Source organism: Vulpes lagopus, chromosome 12, assembly GCF_018345385.1.
Source record: "Vulpes lagopus strain Blue_001 chromosome 12, ASM1834538v1, whole genome shotgun sequence".
Taxonomy (NCBI): domain Eukaryota; kingdom Metazoa; phylum Chordata; class Mammalia; order Carnivora; family Canidae; genus Vulpes; species Vulpes lagopus.
In genome coordinates this window covers 54,998,902-55,018,664 of record NC_054835.1, presented here as the reverse complement: position 1 = coordinate 55,018,664, position 19,763 = coordinate 54,998,902, and the positions used below count along the sequence as shown (strand labels likewise).

The 19,763-nt window shown below is 49.6% G+C and overlaps 1 protein-coding gene and 1 pseudogene across 1 annotated transcript; one reads left to right on the top strand and one right to left on the bottom strand.

The window, feature by feature from the left end:
- The first annotated feature begins 1,221 nt into the window (after positions 1-1,221).
- Positions 1,222-19,697, top strand: SLC25A19 (solute carrier family 25 member 19). Its single transcript, XM_041726753.1, has 8 exons — positions 1,222-1,307; positions 1,780-1,831; positions 5,647-5,816; positions 6,006-6,161; positions 8,314-8,484; positions 14,441-14,624; positions 15,175-15,305; positions 18,165-19,697. Exons 3-8 carry the CDS (start codon positions 5,685-5,687, stop codon positions 18,345-18,347), a joined length of 957 nt encoding a protein of 318 aa, XP_041582687.1. The 5' UTR covers positions 1,222-1,307; positions 1,780-1,831; positions 5,647-5,684; the 3' UTR covers positions 18,348-19,697.
- On the bottom strand, positions 16,041-16,122 carry LOC121474394 (annotated as a pseudogene).
- Positions 19,698-19,763: the final 66 nt, after the last annotated feature.

The following is a 19,763-nucleotide window of genomic DNA, read 5'->3' as shown; positions in this document are numbered from 1 at the left end:
AGCGGTTGAGCCTCTCTGCCTTTGGCTCAGGGCGAGATCCTGGAGTCCCGGAATCGAGTCCTACATCCCTCAGGCTCCCTGCGTGGAGCCTGCCTCTCTCCATGAATAAATAAATTTAAAAAAATAAAACCTGTAGGTCAAAGTGATTGCGCTAATGGGGAAAATGCAATTAAGAAATCAGGAAGAGAGCAGCCCTGGTGGCTCAACGGTTTAGCGCCACCTTCAGCCCAGGGCCTGATCCTGGAGACCCCAGATCGAGCCCCACGTCAGGCTCCCTGCATGGAGCCTGCTTCTCTCCCTCTCTCTGCCTCTCTCTTTCTGTCATGGATAAATAAATAAAATCTTTTTTTTTTTAATTTTTTTTTATTTATGATAGTCACAGAGAGAGAGAGAGGCAGAGACATAGGCAGAGGGAGAAGCAGGCTCCATGCACCGGGAGCCCGATGTGGGATTCGATCCCGGGTCTCCAGGATCGCGCCCTGGACCAAAGGCAGGCGCCAAACCGCTGCGCCACCCAGGGATCCCAATAAATAAAATCTTAAAAAAAAAAAAAAAAGAAAGAAAGAAATCAGGAAGAAACACTGTCCTGCAAAACGCTGATGCTATTTGGTGTGAGAGCCGTAGGATGAGTCATTTCCCCCTTCATTTCTACATTTTCTGTAGCGTCTGTAATGTATTGTTATAAGATTTTTATAATAAGAAATTATGCACAGTAAACCCTAAGGGGAAACAAAACCACATTTTTGCCGTGCTCTTCCTGGTTTCAAAAACCCATTTACTCCTTCCCCAAGTCCTCCAGGCTTTAGCTAAACTTCCCGCCATCTTTCGCAAGTTTAGATTATCTGAGTTCTTGGGACTCTGAGGGTTTTGAGGAAAGCGGGTCAAATTCAGGGTACTCAAGCTTCCACCCGGTCGCAGGACGACGGGAGCCGCAGGCCACTCAGCGCGGCACCGCCGAAGGGCACTGCCAGACTTCGGGACGCACCCTGTACCCACGCGTGATTAACACTGGCGCACGCGCGCGCAGCGAGACTACATCTCCCAGAAAGCTCTGCGCCTGGCACCGCGGGGGAGGCGGGGAGAACCAGCCTCAGTAGCGGCGGACTACATTACCCAGTGACACCTTGCAAAGAGGTGTTGCCCGTCTGTGGCTGTACAACTATTGGCCCAGAGTCTGTGGGAAGCTGCACTCTGATTGGCCTGAGAGCCCGTCAGTTGCTGCCGAGCGCAATTAGTTTTGCTGTGAGACTGCGTGAGGAGGTTGGAAGAGAAGCCCGCGCGGAGTCGGGCCGCGCCCTGCGTGCCGGGTGAGTGACCTCTACCTGCCCCTTCCTGGCCGTTGCGCTCGGGGACGGGTGGGTCGCACACGCGCGCCGGCACTCACGCGGGGGGGCAGGGCCTGTACGCGTTCATGTCACGCCCGACCTGAGGCGCTTCCTCAGGGAGCAAAAACCTCGCTCACACGCGGGACACCCATACACGTGGGTGCCTGTTTCACGGGCGTCTGCTCGGACTCAGGGAGGGAACGGCCCGAGACAGAGCTGGACGCCGATGTCCACACGCGGGGACGTCTGCGGGACCCCCGGCCGCACGCGTGGGCGCACGGGCGCGGGAGCTCCCGGCTCGCAGCCCGACGCCAGGGCTTCTGCAGCGAAGAGAAGAGGGTGGCGGAGGCCGGCTCGCCCCCCCTGCCGCTCGGTCCAGCGGGCCCCGGCTCCGGGTGCTCTGTTCCGTGTATCGTGCATATAGTTACGGTTCATTTATATTTTGTCTCTTTAGGTAAATCTCAAGGTTTACTGGTACAAGAAGGAAATTCGAACAAGCGGAAAAAGTAAGGTCACTATGGGATTCGATTCAACCAGCCCTTTCACGGGTTTTAGACTTTTAGACTTTCATGGTTTTTAGACCTTTTTTTTTAAAGATTTTATTTATTTATTCATGAAAGACACAGAGAGAGAGAGAGGCAGAGGGAGATGCAGGCTCCATGCAGGGAGCCCGACGCTGGACTCGATCCCCGGTGATGCCGGGTCGCCAGGATCACGCCTTGGGCTGAAGGCGGCGCCAAACCGCCGGGCCACCCAGGGATCCTTGACTTACCTTTTCTACAAAGCTTACCACATACGGGATCTTGCATGATCCTCTCAGCAGTCTGAGTTAGGGCAGACCTCGTTTCTATTTTACAGAAGAGAGGAGAACCAAGGTTAAATAAGCCTCCCAGGGGACTAGGAAGAGGCAGAGCCTCCCGGGCTCATCGGGACTAGAAGAAGTCTTGAACTCAGACTTATTGATCTGAGGTCTTCTGTTATGTCCAGCTATGCAGAGCTGCTTGTTTATGGAGACGACCCATTCCCTCCCTGATGGCAGAGCACTCACCCCGCTCAGAGTGATCTCAGTGGCCCCAGGCCTGGAGACACCGTGCCTCCCAGTGCCTCCCAGTCACATGCCGGTGTTTAAGCTGCTTCTCACAGGTGCCTGGAGAGAAGCAGCTTGAGTTAATGTCAGAAAGTTAAGGGATCCCTGGGTGGCGCAGCGGTTTGGCGCCTGCCTTTGGCCCGGGGCGCGATCCTGGAGACCCGGGATCGAATCCCACATCAGGCTCCCGGTGCATGGAGCCTGCTTCTCCCTCTGCCTGTGTCTCTGCGCCTCTCTCTCTCTCTCTCTCTCTGTGACTATCATAAATAAAAAAAAAAAAAAAAAAAAAAAAAAAAAGTTAATGGGAAAGAGGAAGAAGCTGCCAAGAAATGGGCACATTCCTGGCAGGGGTGGGGAGATTTCATACATGAGAGTTTTTTTTTTTTTTAATAAGATTTTATTTATTTATTAAGAGAGAGAGAGTGTGTGTGCCAGTGGAAAAGAGAGGGGCAGAGAGAGAGAATCTCAAGCAGACTCCTTCTCTAGCACAAAGCCGGATGTGGAGCTTGAACTCACCACCCTGAGATCATGACCTGAGCTGAAATCAAGAGTCAGCTGTTCAGCCACCCAGGCGTCCCACCAATAGAATTTTATTTTATTTTTTTTTCCACCAATAGAATTTTAATAAAATGTTATTTTATTTGTTTTTTTTTTTAAGATTTATTTATTTATTCATGAGAGATAGAGAGAGAGAGGCAGAGACAGGCAGAGGGAGAAGCAGGCTCTTCGCAGGAGCCCCACGTGGGACTCGATCCCGAATTCCGAGATCACGACCTGAGCCGAAGGCAGACGCTCAACCGCTGAGCCACCCAGGTGTCCCTAAAATGTTATTTTAGAATACTTTGCTGATGAAGCTACCTTAGGGCCTTGTTAGTTTTAAAGATGGCTTTGAGCACTTTTTGATATTTTCAGGAGAGTGAATTTTGGGCTGAGGGAGTGGTGCAGACAGAGTTCCAGTGGAGAAAAAGAGTCAGTGACGTGTAGAGCTTGGCCCTGTGTGGGCACTGAGTTTCCTGTTACTATTGGTATTCAAGAACTAGGTTAATGCTGCTGCCCCTTCTAAAATCATTTTATATTCAGTTTTAGTTGTTTTGAGTCGGGTGGTGCATAACATATTCACATGATACGGAATTGTAAAGAAAAAGGGGGCAGCCCGGGTGGCTCAGCGGTTTAGCGCCGCCTTCAGCCCAGGGCCTGATCCTGGAGACCTGGGATCGAGTCCCACATCGGGCTCCCTGCATGGAGTCTGTTTCTCCCTCTGCCTGTCTCTCTCTCTCTTTCTCTCTCTCTCTGTCTATGAATAAATAAATAAAATCTTTTTTTTTTAATTTTTATTTATTTATTATAGTCACAGAGAGAGAGAGAGAGAGAGAGAGGCAGAGACACAGGCAGAGGGAGAAGCAGGCTCCATGCACCGGGAGCCCGACGTGGGATTCGATCCCGGGTCTCCAGGATCGTGCCCTGGGCCAAAGGCAGGCGCTAAACCGCTGCGCCACCCAGGGATCCCCAAATAAATAAAATCTTTAAAAAAAAAAAAAAAGGGAGTGGCACCTGGAGTTAAGCATCTGCCTCAGGTCATGATCTCAGGGTCCTGGGATAGAGCCCCACATCGGACTCCTTGCTCAGTGGAGAGTCTGCTTTTCCCTTTCTCTCTCCCTCTTTCTCTCCCCCTGTTCATGCTCATTCTCTCTCTCTCTCTCTCTCTCTCAAATAAACAAAATCTTAAATAAAAAGAAAAAAGGAAAAGTGTGTTTTCTCTCTTCCATTGCCAACCCTTCCCCCAAAGGTAATCTTACCAAACTGTTGTGTGTGTTCATACAGGCTTCTCCTCTATGCTTTCTGCTGCCCTACAGAGTGTATTAGGTCTTACTGTTTTTCACCTGGGCTGCCCCTGGCTCATCCTTTTTAATGGCTGCATAGGATTCCATTGCTTGGATGTGACTTAGTATATTTATCCATCTGTCTATTGATAAGCACTTGTGTGGGTTTTTTTTTTTTAAGATTTTATTTATTTATTCATGAGAGACACAGAGAAAGAGAGAGAGAGGGGCAGAGACACAGGCAGAGGGAGAAGCAGATTCCATGCAGGGAGCCCAACATGGGATTTGATTCTGAGTCTCCAAGATCACACCCTGGGCGGAAGGTGGCGCTAAACCGTTGAGACACCGGGGCTGCCCAGCACTTGTGTTATATCCAGTTTTACAAACAGTGATGTCATGTGTGACATTTTACACACCTGTGCTAATATTTCTCTAGAACAGTAATTCTCAACGCAGAGCAAATGCTGTGAATACTAGAGAGGCCATAAGGAAAACGCCTGGGGAGGATGCTCTTTAGCTGAGCCTTGGTGCACAGGAGGAGCTAGCCTGGGGAAGAGGGAGTAGGGGGAGTGGGGTATACAGGGAGAAATGGGGAGGGCCACTGTGTTTCAGACACGGGGAATATTGGGTGCAGAGGCAAGGTTGGCAGATAGGAACTCAAGCAGTGTTTTCCAGGAACTGGGCCAGAGCCGGGCCCACCTAGTTGAAGCGGCTGAAGAGAGGTCCAGGGTGAGGTTGAAGAGGTCAACAGGGATCAGGTGGGCTGGGGAGCATCATTACAAAGCATAGCGCAGCGTAGCTCCATTGCCAGAGCTGGGCCTGAGGTGTTCAGACGGTGGGGAAGGAAGGCAAGAGTGCCCAGGAGTCGCTGGGCTCTTCCTCTGGATCTTGTGGGCTTTTCGGAGAATCCCATGGAGCGCTCCCAGAGCCTGAATGTCTGACATCTCCCTCCGTGCTCCGCTGTCGTGGGCTCTGCTCCCACATTGGCCGAGCCTGGGACTTCACCTCAGGCAGGAGTTTGCCATAAAGCCAGGTGTCTTGGAAAGCAAACTGATCTTTGGAACTGAACGATTTCCTGCCAAGCCTGTTGCTTTGTTCAGTCAGTGAATCTTAGCACTCACCATGCTGGGCTCTGTTCTCAGCACTGGAAATTCAGGGATGGGCAGATGAGAGCAAGGCCATGTTTTCACAGGTCCGCATCCTAGTGGGGAAAGTGGCAAGAGACAGATGTGCAGAATAAATGTCCAGTATGTCAATGCTATATAAAAGAATAAAGCAGGGAAAGGGGATTAGAGGGGATGTGGGTGCTGTTTTAGAGGACAGTCCAGGAGGGCTGCTCTGAGGAGGTGGCTTGTAAGCAGAGACCCTACGAACTTGCTCTGGTGTTTACTCCATGTCTCTTCTTTGCTTTTAGCTTGAAACTGATGGACATTGTATGGGCCGGAGGCAGGGATGGTCGGCTATGACCCCAAAGCTGATGGCAGGAATATTTCCAGTTTTGAGGTGGCTGTTGCTGGCTCTGTGTCTGGACTTGTCACTCGGGTGATGATCAGCCCCTTGGATGTCATCAAGATCCGTTTCCAGGTATCCTTTCCCTTTTTTTTCCATGTAATGGTCTGGATGACAAGTTCTCTCTTTCTTGTCAAAGCAGTTTCTAGAGCTTGGAATTTGGTCAAGGAGAAGCACTTCACTGCCTTTGTTCCATTTTCGAAATCGCTCCTTCTCACCCTACCCTTGCCCCTGTTGTCCTGACCTTTTCAATTTTGCTTCCAGCTTCAGATTGAACGCCTGTCTCGCAGTGACCCTGGTGCAAAATACCATGGGATCCTACAGGCCGGGAGACAGATCTTGCAGGAGGAAGGCCCCACAGCATTCTGGAAAGGACATGTCCCAGCCCAGCTTCTCTCTATAGGCTACGGAGCTGTCCAGGTAGGTGGCGGGGGAGAATGAGTCGGCGGTCAGGCCCCTGGGTTCATGTTGCTCAACAGAGGAACACACGGAAGGTGGAGCCCACAGGGACCCTGCCTGGGTAAGACAGCAGGAGGCAGTCACCACACCTTCTACTTGTCTTAATCAGGAAACTACCTGGAGTTTGAAGTCTGAAATTGAAGATAGAGTCAGATCAAGCTGTGCCATGGGCATTCCCTTCCATATGTTCCCCCCTGTCCTCCACCCACCAAGAGGACTTAGCATCAGCTGGATATCAGGTGTTACCCCTAGGAGGCTGTTCTGATGCTGTGCCCCCAGTGAGTTTTGGCAAGCGGTGATACCAGTCCTTTCATTATTCAAAATAGCATTTTCACACCTCTACTTCCTTTGAACTTCCCAGCAGCATTGTGAGGAAGGTAGATGTGGTGTTTTGTGGATCACAGAGGAGCAGAGAGCTGTCAAAGCCACACAGCCTGGGTGTGGAGAGCCCGGGTTGAGTGAGAATGCAGGCCTCTTATCTTCTGTTCACACGTTCATGCTGCTCACTACCAGCTGGTTTTGTTTTGTTTTGTTTAACATTTTATTTATTTATTTACTTATTTATTTGAGAGAGAGCATGTGCACCCAAGCACGGGCAAGAGCAGAGAGAGAGGGACAAGCAGACTCCCCGCTGAGCATGGAGCCCAACTGGGGGTTCAGTGCCACATCCCCGAGATTGTGACCTGAGCCGAGACTAAGAGTCAGACGCCCAGCTGATTGAGCCACCCAGGCGGCCCAGCACCAGTTGATTTCATGGTGGGTGGTGTGTAGCCGTACACTCTTAGTGGCTAGTAGGACTCAGCCTGTGCTGTGCTCACTGCGAGCCCGTGCTTCACAGCAGGCCTTTGAGGTCGCACCTGTGTTACCAACAGAAGACGAGGCAGAGAGAGCTTAAGTAACGAAGCCAGCCAAAAGTCACCCGCGAGAAAGTTGGCCGAATCAGGATTCCCACCTGGACAGCCAGAGTAGCCCCTGTCTGCCTTTCTTGTGGCATCACAGCGATGGCTGAGGTCAGGTACTCAAGGGTTGACACTCCCCTGCCATTCTGCCTCCGCGGCTAGCACTCAGATGCTGCAGCGTGATGGATACACACAGTAGCGTGCTCTCAGGAGCCTGAGCCATCTTGAGCTGCCTGAGGAAGGTCTCAGCATAAGGGGGCTTATACCATAGAATATGGAATAAGTAGACTTCTGAGAGAATTTCTGCTCCAGGGCAGAGTGTCAAGCAGTGCCACTGCTAGTTGCACTGAAAGGGTACCCACAGAGAATCCAGCAATGGTTTTCCTTTCCCAGTTCTGAGGAAACTCGTTGAGTAGAACTTTTTTTTTTAAGACTTTATTTGAGAAAGAGAGAGTGAGAGGGGGATAGGGGGAAGCAGACTTACAACTGAGTAGGGAGTCCAATGTGGGACACAGTCCCAGGACCCTGAAATCATGACCTGAGCTGAAGGCAGACACTTCACCGATTGAGCCACCCAGGCACCTCCGAGTAGAATTTTCTGAAATTTCTGGCATAGAGGTGCCTGGGTGGCTCAGTCGGTGAAGCATCCAACTCTTGGTTTCGACTCAGGTCATGATCTCCCAGCTATGGGATCGAGCCCCACATTGGGCTCTGTGTTCTGTGCAGAGTCTGCTTCAGATTCTCTCTCCCCACTCCCTTACCCACGCTCTTGTTCTCCCTCAAATAAAATCTTAAACCCAAAAACTTTTGGGATGCCTGGTTGGCTTGGTGGTTGATGTCTGCCTTTGGCTCAGAATTGTGATCCCAGGGTTCTGGGATCAAGTCCGGAATCAGGCTCCTAGTAGGGAGCCTGCTTCTCCCTCTGCCTGTGTCTCTGCCTCACTGTCTCCGTGTCTGTCATGAATAAATGAGTAAAATCTTAAAAAAAAAACTTTGTGATATAAAATTTTTCCCATCATTTTCCTAACCCTTTCGATATTTGGCTCTACTCAAATAGAATATAAAATCGCATCTGTACTTTGCACAAAATTATATGTTTATTGTGTTTTGTCATTGCTCAAGGAGAGTATTTCCTTACCGTAGAACTGAGCTCCACCTGGGCTGTGGTGTTTTGGGGGAGTATTTCTCAATTACTCTGTCATGTGCTCTTGCAGTTTCTGTCATTTGAACTCCTGACCGAGCTGGTGCACAGAGCCACCAGGTACGATGCCCGTGACTTCTCAGTGCACTTCGTGTGTGGCGGCCTGTCTGCCAGCGCAGCCACCCTCGCTGTGCATCCTGTGGACGTGCTGCGTACTCGCTTTGCAGCTCAGGGTGAGCCCAAGGTGAGTAGCTGGGCCAGAGAGGGGGTGCCCAAATAACAGAAGGTGTTCCAGGAGCAAGGACTCTTTTCTTTAGAGGGAACAAAGTGGGAGAGCCTGGGGGCTTTGCCTCCCCTCTGCTGGTCCATCTGTAAAACCTATAAATGTGCTGAGCACCATGCAAGGTGCTCACAGCCTCATGAGGGATCCAGAACCTACAGGTGGGAAACAGAACAAATAATGAACAGCAGGCTGGATGGTAGAGGCGTCTGGGAGAATGAAACTTGAGATCATATTTGAGTTATAAGCAGAGTGTTTTTGTTTTCCACAAAGAATGGATAGAGGAAATGGGATAATTGAGTCAGATTCCAGGAAGAATTTACTGAATGAAAGGGAGGGATTAAATCCTGAAATAGACCTCCCCACCATAATCTCTGTTTCCTGGACATATATAAGAATAGCATTGTGTGTATGTGTGCACCGCATGTGTGTGCTCACCCAATAAAGAATAATTTTTCTGTTTCCTTTCTGCTTTAGGGTATTTTTTTTGGGAAGCATTTGATGTGCTTTAGAGTAACTATGGTTTCAGTTCAGTTCAGTTGCCTGGGGTGGAGATCCTGGGTTGGTGGAGCCCTTTTGTTGATGACTTTCTTGGTTTAGAAGGGCAAAGTGCCCTGGAACCAGTCTACAAGCAAAGGAATGGGACATGAGAGCTGCATCCTTCTGTATGGCACTCCAGAGGGAAATACAGCTTTCTTCTGGTGGAGAAATGAGATGAGGGCCCTAAGCACTGAGCAGAGAGATGGGGAGAGGGAAAGAGTGTTTGCAGTTGGAGAAGACATAGCCCTCAGCAACATGTTGGCTGCTGGGATGAAAAAAAAAGATGAGTGGTGGTGCTTCATTGGCTTTTCCATTCTGGGATGCTGGTGTCCTTTTCCATTACTTCCCAACCTTTAGTAAAAAAAAAATAAAAATCTATGAGAAAGTACACCTAAATAATAGAGCCTTGTATATCCTAAGTACACCTTGTGTATCCATAAGTACACCTAATAGAGCATTGTATATCAATTATATTTCAATAATAAACTTGAAAAAGAGGTCTGTGGGAAGAAAAATGTTTAAGAGAAAAGAGAATAAAGAAGGAAAAAAAAAGAGAGTAACATCTCTCTGGCTTAGATGATTGAGATAGAGATTCTAGATTCTGGAATGATCAGGAAATTGTATTGTGTGCCAAAGTGAGTAGTTTAAAAGCTGTAGACCCTCTTCTTTTTTTTTTTTTTTTTTTTTTAATTTTTTTATTTATTTATGATAGTCACAGAGAGAGAGAGAGAGAGAGGCAGAGACACAGGCGGAAGGAGAAGCAGGCTCCATGCACCGGGAGCCCGACGTGGGATTCGATCCCGGGTCTCCAGGATCGTGCCCTGGGCCAAAGGCAGGCGCCAAACCGCTGCGCCACCCAGGGATCCCTGTAGACCCTCTTCTTTACATAGATCAGTAGTAGCCATGCTGTAAGTCCTCACCTTTTTTTTTTTTTTTTTTTTTTAAGATTTTATTTATTTCTTCATGAGAGACACACACAGAGAGGCAGAGACACAGGCAGAGAAAGAAGCAGGCTCCATTCAGGGAGCCCGATGTTTAACTCCATCCCGGGTCTCCAGGATCATGCCCTGGGCTGAAGGCAGCGTTAAACCGCTGAGCCACCTGGGCTGCCCTAAATCCTCACCTTTTAAATGTTTCTTAATCAGGGGTACCTCGGTGGCTCAGTTGGTTGAGCATCTGATTCTTGGTTTAGGCTCAAGTCATGATGTCAGGGTCATGACATCAAGTCTTGCCTTAGGGTTCCTTGCTCAGCATGGAGTCTGCTTGAGATTCTCTCTCTCCTTTTCCCTTTGCCCCTCCCCTGCTCATGTTTGCTCTCACTCTTTCTAAATAAATGAAGTCTTTAAAATGTTTCTTCATCAATGATCTGTAAGATGTATAAAGGTTAAAAAGACTGGTGGTTCTGCATGAATTACAACAAAGAAACAGCCACCCCCTGATTCCAGTCCCCAGAGGTAACCACTTGTGGCTCTTCCATTATGTACTAATTCTTAGTAGCATGTTTATACTACTAGTTCTCTTTCTTTTTCTTTCTAGTTTTTAAATTATAGACATTAGCTATAGATGGCTACTGTGGAAGATGAGCTTTTACCTCTTTTACCATCACCCTTGCATGCTTGTGCTTTCTCTGATTTCAGTATAAATAATTTATAGATTTTGGCTAAATCAGTACTGAGTGTGCTGTTATGATTATGTAAATGTTACTGCTAAGCATTGAAATTCATTATAATTACATTTTCTTGTGTATCTTTGTCTTGCCTGAAGTTAGTGATTGCCTTGTATTTTGTTTAGCTTCCTGTATGCTTATCACAAAGTACCCTTAAACAGTCTTCATAGAGTCAGCCTGTGGTCATTAGTCACCCATTATTATGGAGACTCTCCTGGAGCTCCACACTCTGACAGCCTTCACCCTCTGGCTTCAGTATGTACTCTTTGCTCCAGGACTATTATCAGCTGTTCTGTTAGGAATTTTCTTGTTGGGTCCCATGTCTTCTCTTTCTTGACTAATCCCTCATTTTGGTAAAGATATACTTGAGATAGAGCTTTTTTAGGGAAGGCTTGATAGAAAATGCCTTTATTTGACCCTGCTTACACTTGACTTACAATTTGGGTGTAGAATTCTAGGTAGCTCTCAGTGTTGCTGTAGAGAAGTCCAGAATCACTCCGATTAATGATCCTTTATATGAAACTATCGTCCTTCCTGCCTTGGGAACTTCCAGGATCCCTTCTTGATTTCTGTCATTCTAGAAATTTACCAGTAATGTGCACTGGTCCATGTCTCTTTCATTCATTGTGATGGGCACTTCCTGGACTCTTAGATCTAGACATTCCTGTTCTCATGCCTAGAAAATGGTCAAGAATGATTTATTCACAATTGCTACTTTCTGGGTTTTTTTTTTTTTTTTTCTCTTTGTGGAATTCATGTCAGTTGGACATCCTGGGTTGATCCTCTGATTGACTTCTCTTTGCTCTACTATTGTTCAGCTGCCTCTCTGTCCTAGTTTCTGGGAGGTTTCCTTGCCTTTATCATTTGAAGCCCTCTATTGAATTTAAAAAATGCTTGTAACATTAGTATATTAGTTCCTAAGAGCACTTTTTTGGTTTGCTTTCGTTTGTCGAAGCATTACTTACATGGTAAAATTCACTCTTTTTAGTGTACAGCTTTCTCTCTCTCTTTTTCTTTCTTTCTTTCTTTTTTTTTTTTTTGTAAGATTTTATGTATTTGAAGGAGAGAGTATGAGCAGACCTTGCTGAGCTTGGAGCCCGACATAGGGCTCAGTCTCAGGGCCCTGAGATCATGACCTAAGCCCAAATCAGACACTTCATCACCAAATCAGACACTTCAGCCACCCAGGTGCTCCTCTGACTTTTGATGAATGCATACAGTCCCATAACCACTACTATATAATCAAGACACAAAGCAAAAATTCTATCACCTCCAAAATGTCTTGCCTCTCTATAGTTAGTTCCTCTTTATCGACAGCCTCAGTTAACCACTGGTCTGTCTTCTGTTTAAAGTTGTGTGTTTTTCCGAAAGTCACATACAGGGAATCACGTCTTGCATAGGTGTTTGAGTAGGTGCCCTTCACTTGGTGTCTCTAGTTGAGATTCATCCATGTTGCTATGTGAGTGGCTGGTTCTTTTTCCTTGCTGCATAGTATTCTATCCCTGTGGCCCCCACCATGGTTTATTAGTTGGAAGAGATCAGGGTGGTTCAGTTTTTTTGGTGGTTATGAATAAAACCACTATGAACATTCACCTACAAATGCTTATGTGAACATTTTGTTTCTCTTGGGTGAATACCTAGGGGTGGGGTTGTTGAGTTGTATGGTGAAAAAGTTTAGTTTTATGAGGAAAAGCCAGCCCAGTTGCTACTTGGCTATGCCATTTTGCAAACCCACTAGGAGTTCCAATGGCACCTATCCTCACCAATACTTAGTATTATCTGTTTTTAATTTATATTTTGTTCTTATTTATTTACTTGAGAGAGAGAACAAATGAGTGTGCCTGAGCAGGGGGATGGGCAGGAGGAAAGAATCTCATGCAGACTCCCTGCTGAGTGTGGGGCTCAGTCTCAAGACCCTTAAGTCTTGACCTGAGCTGAAACCAAGGGTCAGCACCTAACCAACCCAGGCCCTCCTGTTTATTTTATTTGAAATTTTAGCTAGTCTACTAGGTGTGAATAGTGGTATCTCATTGTGGTTTTACCACAGAGTTGTTAAAAAAAAAAAAAAACACCTTATTATCTTTTTTGAAAATAGAGGTGTTGGGACACCTGGGTGGCCAAAAAAAAAAATTGTTTTTTAAGATTTATTTATTTATTCATGATAGATATAGAGAGAGAAAGAGAGAGGCATTGACACAGGAGGAGGGAGAAGCAGGCTCCGTGCCAGGAGCCCGACACAGGACTCAATCCTTGGACTCCAGGATCACGCCCTGGGCCAAAGGCAGGCGCCAAACCACTGAGCCACCCAGGGATCCCTTTAATTTTTTTTTAAGATTTTATTTATCTATTTGACAGAGAGCACCAGCGGGGGGAGCAGCAGAGGGAAGTGGGAGCCCGATGTGGGGCTCGATAGACGCCCCCACCTTTTATCACGGAGGTGTTGCCTTTTCTGTGGCCTCAGAGAATATTGTTTCTAATTTTGTGGTTGGTCTCAGTTTCCTTTAGTTTTCTTCTTCTGTCTATACTGTCTCTTCCCTCCAGATGATTCCTCTGCCCTTCTGCCCCTCATGGATCATTTTTGGTCTCCGGGGGTTTTGTGGTTTCTGTTTGTTTTTTAAGTAAATCTCTGCCCCCACAATGGGGCTCAGACTGGTGATCCTGAGATCAACAAGAGTCACACACACCACTGAGCCAGTGGGTGCCCCTGGGCTCTGTTCTTAGCAGGGCTGTCCTCAGCTGTCTAGTGGCCCTGGGCTGCCAGCCTGGTGTTGCAGGGGACCTGGAGAAGTGCAGTGGGACGTGGTCTGTGGCAGGCTCGTTGCTCGATGGTCTTCCTCTGAGTCTGGGCGCTCTCATGGAGGTCACCAGGGTGAAATCCTTCGGTGTGGCTGCCTGCGCCTGGGAGCTGAGAGGAGAGGAGAGAGCCAGGGCCCCCCCATTAACACCCCAAGTAGCTCCATCAGCTGCTCTGTTGGTGAGGTGCCTCCCTGCATCCACAGCTGCTCTGGTCCCCTGCAGAGAATAGAAGGGTACTCAGAAAAATCAATGCCCTGTGGTCTTCCCGCCTGGAGATCACCTGTGGACAGCTTACAAAAGGTTAAATATATGCACATGGCAAAAACCCTAAATAGCCTAAAATAATGAGTAAATATCTTGCTTCCCCTGCCTGGCCTTCCCTTCGTGGAGGTAATGCTCACCCTTCCTCATTTCTCGAGTATCCTTGGGTGGGGGTGGGGGGTGATCCCTGCTTAGTTTCCTCCTCCACAAACACTAAACCCACTGCTCAACCTCTCACTGTGCTCATCACTATATACTTGGGGGATTATTCTCTTTCAGTCGTGTAAGTGGCGTGATCCTGTTTCAGCAGCTGCACCGTGTTCTTGTGAACGGGTGTGCCATCATGATGGGGTGTCACCAGTCACCCAAGGGCAGACATTGCGTCTTTGCTGTTCTGCGGGGCGCTGTGGCAGCTGTCCTTGGGCATAAACTGGTGTGCACTTGTGTGGACATCTTAGTCTTGTCAATAGCTGGAAAGGGAGTTGCTGGAAAACCCCACCCTTGGGGGTTTGTCCAGCATTTTCTTTGTCCCCTGGGCAGGAGAAGTAATGCTCTTGGTAGCTGGGATATTAGCCGAGGGGAGATGCACATGATGGGTTGTGTCCTAGAGCCAAACTACCACCATGCACTCACTCGAGCTGTATGCCTGCCATCCAGGTGTATAAAACCCTTCGAGAAGCCGTGGTGACCATGTATAGGACCGAAGGCCCCTTGGTTTTCTACAAAGGCTTGAACCCCACCTTGATTGCCATCTTCCCTTACGCCGGATTCCAGTTCTCCTTCTACAGCGCCTTGAAGCACGTGCATGAATGGGTCATTCCCACCGAGGGAGCAAACAGTGGTGAGACAGCCCTCAAATGAGGAGAATCTGGGTCTCCCCTGCCCCCACCCCGATGCCATAGCATCTCTTTCTGAACCATGTAGGGGCTGAGGTCTTCCTGTCAGAGGCTAGGGCCCTGTTCTCCAAACCCTGCTCTGTAGTACAGCCAACCAAACAAATCAAGCCAGCCGCCTGCAGACACTTTCGGCTCTTGCCACCCCAGCAGTGGCACCATCAACATTTATTCCTGACTATGGTCAGGGTTTTCATTTTTGTCAGAGGGCCCACTTACAGACTGCCTGGTTTGGGTTGTGTGTTTTGGGGGACTGAGGGGGTGGCTGGGCCTCCTGGTCCCTCCAGGCCTTGCACCAAGTCACACCACGGAGCCTGCAAGCCCCTACTTCCACTCCCATTTGTCATCCATGCCCAGAGTGGCTCTGTGTGGCTCCCCTCGGAGATTCAGGATACCAGTGGGTCTTAGTTTTATGGTGGAGGCTTAGAGCTCTTGACTGAACTTATCTTCCCCGATTGCCCTTCTCTCATTTTCCCTCTCAATCCCACTTTGGTTCAGAGAACCTCAAAAACCTGCTCTGTGGCAGTGGAGCTGGAGTCATCAGCAAGACCCTCACGTACCCCCTGGACCTCTTCAAGAAACGGCTGCAGGTTGGAGGGTTTGAGCGGGCTCGAGCCACCTTCGGGCAGGTGAGCCATCCCCCTGCAGAGAGCTCTGAGCCCTGCCTCTCACCTGCCTACTGGGCAGCATTATCCCCCACAGCCCGTCCCTGGGGGTCCCCAGACACATGGGAACACCACACACAAAGCCCTGTGCAGTTTGGGCACTGTGGGATGATCCAGGTGAAGGAGGGTTCAGTGTTTGCTCTTAAAAAGTGTTGAGTTCAGGGCAGCTAGGTGGTCAGTTGGTTAAGCATTCAACTCGATCTCAGCTCAGGTCTTGATCTCAGGGTTGTGAGTTCAAGCCCTGTGTTGGGCTCCACCCTGGGCATGGAGCCTACTTCAATTAAAAAAAAAAAAAAAAGTGTTCAGTTTGGGACAAAGAATATCTTCACATAAGAAAGGTCCCTGGGGGGATCCCTGGGTGGCGCAGTGGTTTGGCGCCTGCCTTTGGCCCAGGGCGTGATCCTGGAGACCCGGGATCGAATCCCACGTCGGGCTCCCGGTGCATGGAGCCTGCTTCTCCCTCTGCCTGTGTCTCTGCCCCTCTCTCTCTCTCTCTCTGTGACTATCATAAATAAGATAAAATAAATTAAAAAAAAAAAAAAAAGAAAGGTCCCTGGGGCTCCTGGGTGGCTCAGTTGGTTGAGTGTCTGACGCCTGGTTTTGGGTTGAGTCATGATATCGGGGTCATGGGTCGAGCCCCATGTTAGGCTTCATGCTTGGCGTGGAGAGTCTGCTTGTCCCCTCCCTCTGTTTCTCCCCTGCTCTCGTGCTCTTTTTCAATTAGCAATAATCGCGCCTCGGATAAACCTCATTGGCTACGATACTGCCACTGCGCAAAGCTCTCGTGCTCTTTTTCAAATAAATAAAACCTAAAGAAAAGAAAAAGAAAAAGAAAGGTCCAAAATACTACAGAACACAGAGGAGACTCCCACTGATGCATGGGGTTTTTTGCTTTATTTTGTAGGGGTTTCTGGAGAGGGGTGGATTAAATCTGACTAAATTACATTATAAAGGCACTAAAAGGGTTTGTCACTTACAGAAGCCCCAGTTTAGGTGGTTTTGTGATGTTACTAATAGTCATTCTTTAGTCAGTTTGGATTTTGCAAACCGGATTTTCACCTGCTCCTTTGGGGCGCCATCCAGTGGTGGGCTGGGGTGTAGCAAGGGTGAGTAACTGCAGGGCTTTCCTTCTAGAACCTGGGAACCTGGGAAGTCTGGAAGCTGCAGGCCTGACACATGACAGGAGAGGAGTGGCGTGGAATGGGAGACAGGGGAGGGAGGGAGCACCCCGTATTTGGGGGAAGAGAGGAATTGAGTTCCTTGTAATACATCTTTGTAGGAAGTTCAGAGAAGTCCTGTAGATAAAAACTAAGACTCACAGGTAGCCCCCCTGCACCACCCACCAGAGATAATCACACAGAACCTTTGGCTGTAGTTTTGGTTCTTTGCATAAACATTCACGGGTACATTGTATTAAATACAGGATGTATACAAGGTTGTATGCCCTCCTTTTTCCATTTATGAACTTGTCCTGCAGGAATGGTTCAAATTTGCATAGGGAGATTCAGTGAGAGGCCAGGACAGAGGAGAGAGGCCTTGCTCCTAACAGACTGCGTGGTGGGTTTGGTGGGAGGACTGGTGGGGAATGAGGGCAGATTAGGGAGGGAAGTTGAGGCCAAATGGAGCAATGCCCTGAACACCAGGCTACGGAGCTTGGATTTTATTTTATTTTAAAGTCCACATCCAGCATGGGATTTGAACTCATAACCCTGAGATCAAGAGTCCCACACTCTGGGACTGAGCCAGCCAGGTGCCACTTGATTTGTTATAATGTCATTGTCATCATGGGGGTTAGTGGAGATTTGAAGGTAGCGAGGCTTGAGGGGAGTTGAGATTTGGGGACGTGAGTCTGGCAGCAGCATGTGGCTAACTGAGAAGGACAGACTGGGGCCCAAAGCCAACAGGAGTCCGATCCAGATCTACTGCCCAAGGAGGGACCAGGTGGGATAGGGGAAAGAGTCCTTTTTTAAAAGATTTTTTATTTCAGGGCACCTGGGTGGCTCAGTGGTTGAGCATCTGCCTTCGTCACAGGTCATGATCTCGGGGTACTGGGATCGAGTCCCAAACTGGGCTGCCTGCAGGGAGCCTGTTTCTCTCTCTGCCTGTGTCTCTGCGTCTCTGTGTGTCTCTCATGAATAAATAAATAAAATCTTTTAAAAAAAATTATTTGAGAGAGGAGGAGCAGGGGGAAGGGCAGGGGGAGAAGCAGACACCCTGCTGAGCAGGGAGCCTGATGCGGGGCTCGAACCCAGGACTCTGGGGTCATGACCTGAGCCAAAGGCAGACGCTTCACCGAGCCCCCCAGGTGCCAGAAAAAGGTCCTCAGGAGGCCCAGTTAGTTAGGAGCTCTGTCCAGTGCTGATTTCCAGGCACGGCACCTGTTAAGTCTGAATTACCAGGCCAGGGATCCCTGGGTGGTGCAGCGGTTTAGCGCCTGCCTTTGGCCCAGGGCGCGATCCTGGAGACCCGGGATCGAATCCCATGTCAGGCTCCCTGCATGGAGCCTGCTTCTCCCTCTGCCTATGTCTCTGCCCCTCTCTCTCTCTCTCTCTCTCTCTCTCTCTCTCTGTGACTATCATAAATAAATAAAATTAAAAAAAAAAAAGACATGAATTACCAGGCCACCTGGAAGAGAAAGGAGAGGTTAACTCCTCTAGCCTTTCGGCATTCATGGCTTTGTCTGGCAGGTGTTCATCGGGAGCTGTGACGTGCCAGGTGTGGGGCTGACCAAAGAGCCAGCGTGTGTGTGTGTTTGTGTGTGTGTGTGTGTGTGTGTGTGTGTGTGTGTGTGCTAATTACCTCCTCTGTCCTCTTCCCCGGCAGGTCCGCAGCTATAAGGGCCTCCTGGACTGCGCCCGGCAGGTGCTGAGGGAGGAAGGCCCCAGGGGCTTCTTCAAGGGCCTGTCCCCCAGCCTGCTGAAGGCCGCTCTCTCTACCGGCTTCGTGTTCTTCTGGTATGAGCTCTTCTGTAACCTCTTCCACCACATGAAGAAGGCAGACAGCTAGCCCCGGGACAGGCAGGGCTGCCTCCAGAAGGAAGGCAGACTTAGAGCTGCTGCCCGCACCCGCTCCCCTCTCCCGGCGCCTGCTCTGCCATCACTAGAAGGGCAAGGGCTTTCTCGGGGAGAATGCGGGACTCGATCTGTGGGGACGCAGCCACGCCAGTCAGAGGGCGCTGGAGCTGGTTTCTCTGAGGCTTGTGCTTGAAGGAGAGGCAGCAGCTGCCACCCTGCACTTCTTAGCCCCTCTGCCCAGACATCTGTCCGGGCTCTGGGGACTTCAGCTGGAGCCTGAGGGTTGGGGTTGGGCCCTTGGCGGGGCCCCGGTCCTCACGTGTGCTCATGGCCCCACCAGCTAATTTAACACACCCGAAGCTACAAGCACCTTCCTTATCTCACTCCATCTTCCCTTCTGCACCACATCCCTCCTCACAAAGTATGCGGGAAGGAACCCTTGCCTTCCTCAGATTCCATTTTTCTAAGCACTTGTATCCCTCACACAGCTTTGCTTCTGGCTTTGGGAGGAAGAACTGGTCATTTGATGCCCAGATCATCCTGTCTATGAAGTCCGGCTCAGGCTGTTCTCCTTCCCCTGGGTGGATGGAGCATAGCTGAGGGCTTCTGGGGAAAACATCCTGGCGGCCAGCAGGAAGTGGGCTGTGCTCATGGGCAGGACCTGTGGGTAAAGGGGGTGGTCTTTTTCACTCCTCTCCCCAGGGTAGGGGTGGGAGCCTTACAGCTGGGTCAGCTGGCATCAGCTGCCCACCCAGGGTCCCCCCTCCTGGGCTCAGCATGGTGCTATGTGTGTCCTCTGTTACCCCAGAGGGGCCCCAGCTCTGAAGCAGCCTCCTGAAGGCGGTGGTAGAAGGAAAGGCCTGGGCAACCAGCCTGCTGAGGGTGGTTGGTGCCGGGAGTGGGGGTTGTCAGCACGGGAACTCACGACAGCTACTCATCTGGGCACAGAGGAGAAACTGCAGTGAGGCGGTGGGGGAGACAGGTGTACAGAACACAACCACCACCTTTCCACCCACTTCGCACCCCCTGGGGAAGCCTTGCCTGCTGGCTTGCTCTACAAGGGGAGCCAGGATGGAGGAGCACCAGAGCCCCCTGCAGGACTTCACCCTCCCCTCCGTGTGGGAGCAGGCCTGTGTGATGTCATAGCCTCTGGCCTGGGGCTTTACAGGTCTGAGACCCTGAATCCTGAAGCTTCCCTGCTCCTGGCTGCTGATTATGAAGGTCCAGGCTGTGGGTAGGGGGTGCTCCAACACCCACAGGGTTTGGGGCTGCAGGAAAGCAGCTACCAGAATGTATTAAGAAATTTCACTTTGGTGAAATGAAGTAAACTTTATTCTCTGCATGTGCTCGTGTCCACCTCAAGCAGCCCTTTTAACCGCCGTGGACAGGTCTGGTGATGGGAAGAGGC

Coding starts and splice junctions, on each gene's coding strand:
- SLC25A19 (XM_041726753.1), top strand. CDS start 5,685: ATGGTCGGCTATGACCCCAAAGCTGATGGCAGGAATATTTCCAGTTTT. Junction 6,162..8,313: donor TAGGCTACGGAGCTGTCCAG/GTAGGTGGCGGG, acceptor GTGCTCTTGCAG/TTTCTGTCATTTGAACTCCT. Junction 14,625..15,174: donor CACCGAGGGAGCAAACAGTG/GTGAGACAGCCC, acceptor ACTTTGGTTCAG/AGAACCTCAAAAACCTGCTC.